This window comes from Sinocyclocheilus rhinocerous, unplaced genomic scaffold, assembly GCF_001515625.1.
Source record: "Sinocyclocheilus rhinocerous isolate Xijiao unplaced genomic scaffold, SAMN03320098_v1.1 scaffold552, whole genome shotgun sequence".
Taxonomy (NCBI): domain Eukaryota; kingdom Metazoa; phylum Chordata; class Actinopteri; order Cypriniformes; family Cyprinidae; genus Sinocyclocheilus; species Sinocyclocheilus rhinocerous.
The window spans coordinates 1463820-1467082 of record NW_015625574.1 but is presented as its reverse complement, the minus strand read 5'-3'; the positions used below and the strand labels follow the sequence as shown (position 1 = coordinate 1467082).

Genomic DNA, 3263 nt, shown 5'->3' with positions numbered 1-3263 from the left:
TTAATTTACAGTATAATGGACTGTATCATATCTTGACATTGTTTATTTAAGATCTGCACAGTATCTTACTACAGCTTGTGAGTGGTTAGATGTTGAGTGTTATTTGAGTGTTTCCTGTGGAGCTAATGTTAATTAATTGATGTGAGCTTTATACTCCAACTGAAAAAAATGCAATGTTTTATATGGTTACATTTCATTTTGATGATCTCCTTAATCAATCGACTATAAGCAACTTTGGAACTACATGCCAACTAACTCTCATTAGAGTATTAGTATGCTCAAGAATGGTAGAATCTAGTATGGTAGAATAAGTAGACGTACTTGCAAAGCCACTTATAGTCAGTTTATCTGTTGGTTGACCATCAAAATAAAGTGTTAGCATATATTTACAGTAGCAGACATACTAATACTCTAATGACCGCTAGTTGATATGTAGTTGCAGAGTCACTTATCAACAGCTGTTTAAAGGGTACCATCAAAATAATCAAACTGATATCACATACATCTGATGATCTTATGGCTCTTATGGCTGTTTGAGAGAATTTTTTATTATTATTATTATTATTATTACTACTTATAAGACCGCTTTAAATACATTATAACTATGAGAAATTTAATCCATTGTAAAAGTGGATGCAACGTGTTCATTGTGTTATAAATCATCATACTCTTAAAAGCTATAACCACAAATAAGTAAATATTATAATATATTAAAACTGTTCTTATGAATATTCATGAGATGATACAACGTATTATAAGGTTTTTTATAATGCATTATGCATTCATTATAATGCCTTAAGAATACCCTTATAATGTATTATAAATATGGGCTTCATAGAAAGTGTTACCAATAATTGTATAAACAGTTCTGTGCTCTATTCAGGGAGTATGCATACTTAGAAAGAGAGTTGAGCTGTTCCTGGATCAGTCCTTTAATTTCATCTTTTTCTTTGTAGTCTCTAAGAATGGAAGCACAAAATACAAGTCAACAGTTTATCTTTTGTCTGTTCAATTGTACAATGTAAAGGGTTGCCCACATGGTAGGTACACACTACTAGGCATTTTGGTTGACTACCTACTGTAAGTGTCATAGGAACGATGCATTATAGTGCCATCCCAAAAAGGCACAAAATCACTTTCATAGACTTTTACATTTACTGTTCCCTCCTGGTGGAATGTCCTGCCCAACTCAATCCAAGCAGCTTAGTCATCTTCAAGAAACGGCTAAAAACACATCTCTTCCATCTTTATTTGATCCTCTAACTCCAGCACCCTCTATTCTAGTTCTATTTTATCTATTTATTTTCCTAGAAAAAAAAAAACATTTGACCCTTCATATTTCTTTTTATTCAAAACAAGAATATAATAATTTTCAATCTCTTATGTCACAATGTATTTTGAGAGTTACACATGTAACAGATGTGATGAAACAAACTATAACCATGCTGAAATAACTGGTTTTACACAAAAGGAGCAATATTTACAACATTTAGGAGTTAAAATATTGTAAATTCTCAATATTTCCAGATTTTCAACGACCATGAGAACCCTGTATTAAACTATGCATACATACATGATGCTGTTTTGTTTATAGTTGTTTAAGCAACTTAATTAATTATAATTGGTTTATAAACATTATTTTAAACATTATGCACTTTTTTTCACAGATAGTCATGTTATCTTATGCTTTGAAGAAACGTGCATTAGTAATATTTTGCTTGATGCGCCCTCTTGTGGCCTCAGGAGAGAATCCAAAAGCTTTTCTTCACCCTAACTGAAATTATGCATTTTAAATTTGAATATAATTCGAATTTTGATAATATTTAAGTACAAAATTCGAATTTAGATTTTCAGCCATTTTGACAGCCCTACTGTAGACTTCTAAAATCTCATTCATCGATTGATTGAAGGTTCCTTTATAATTAATAAAATATTTTGTCTTTGCAGTCATGCCTGCTTCATATCACTAAAAGGGAAAACAACTGATCCTTCGCAAAAACCTGCCCTCCTTAGTTACTGTTGTTATGTCCGACAAGCCATGCCATTCTCACACTACACATGTTCTCACGCAGTAAAAAATACATTGCGGAGCTAAGAGGAAACTGACAACACGCCAAGAGAGAGAGAACAGAGCGGGTTACTTCTGGTATGAAGCAAGGTCTCAGCTTTCAAATTTTGTCATTTTTTAAGAAATGTAAACAATAAATACCGTTGTGTGGCTCTTTAGATCGCTGCAGCAGCGCAGTTCAAGTGGCACATGAACCGATCGTCTTTTCATATTTACACGAAATAAACATGAATCAGAACATATTTTATTTCAACTGCGGAAAGATGTCAATAGAATACACACAATTTTTCAAGTTTAAGTCTGTTCAAGTCATGTCGAACAGATCGTATTTATGAGCTAAATGCACATGAATGCCACCACAAAGTCATAATCACCAATGAGAAAAATGGCGGAACTGATGGATGTAATGATATTCCACAATACAGATAGGTATTAAGCAGTGACATTGTCAGGCTTTCTTTTCACACAAGAAAAAAAAAACCTGTTTGAATAAAATATGACAGGATTTTAATATAACAATAACAAGTGTTTATACGATACAGTTTAAAGTGGCTTCATAAATTAGTTAAAAAATAAAAATGCAAAACACACCTGATGGGCATTCTTTGCTCTTCATTTTCTATAAGCAGTTAACAAACCTTTTATTTTTGTGTAATTTATTTCACACACAGAAAAAAAGGGGTTTAAAATTGTACCTTTTGGGGTACAACAGCTTGTCCCTGGAGCAGTACCCTTAAAAGGACATATTTGTACCCTTTTTACCCCTAATAGGTACATATTAGTACCTTAAGAGTAGTAATACGTACCCTTGAGGTACTAATATGTACCTATTATAAGGTACAAATATGTCCTTTTAAGGGTACTGATCCAGGGACAAGCTGTTGTACCCCAAAAGGTACAATTCTGGCCCCTTATTTTTCTGTGTGCACCGCCATCTTGTGCCAACGAAAGTGACTTAAATGCACCTGTCGTCGTAAACACGACTTACTAGCTCGTATGTACGAACATCCCAGGAGGACTTGAATGCAGCAGTTATCTACTCTCCTGTATGATTTGTTTGTCGGACAAAATGGCAGATTAGGTCATGATTGGTCAGATCGCCTGTCAATCAAGCTCCCTGAGAAGGGTCAATTAATTAAAAAATATCTTGTTATATGAGCATGACTGAAAACGTACTCGGTTACTAACGTAACCT

The 3263-nt window shown here is 33.6% G+C and overlaps 1 protein-coding gene across 1 annotated transcript in view; it reads right to left on the bottom strand.

Moving 5' to 3' along the window:
- The window catches only part of wdr11 (WD repeat domain 11), a 153299-nt gene that overhangs the window by 39847 nt on the left and 110189 nt on the right, over nucleotides 1–3263 (bottom strand). The window contains exon 18 of the mRNA XM_016567154.1: nucleotides 897–959. Within this exon, the coding sequence (XP_016422640.1) occupies nucleotides 897–959 (63 nt within the window). The remainder of the gene's footprint in view (nucleotides 1–896; nucleotides 960–3263) is intronic.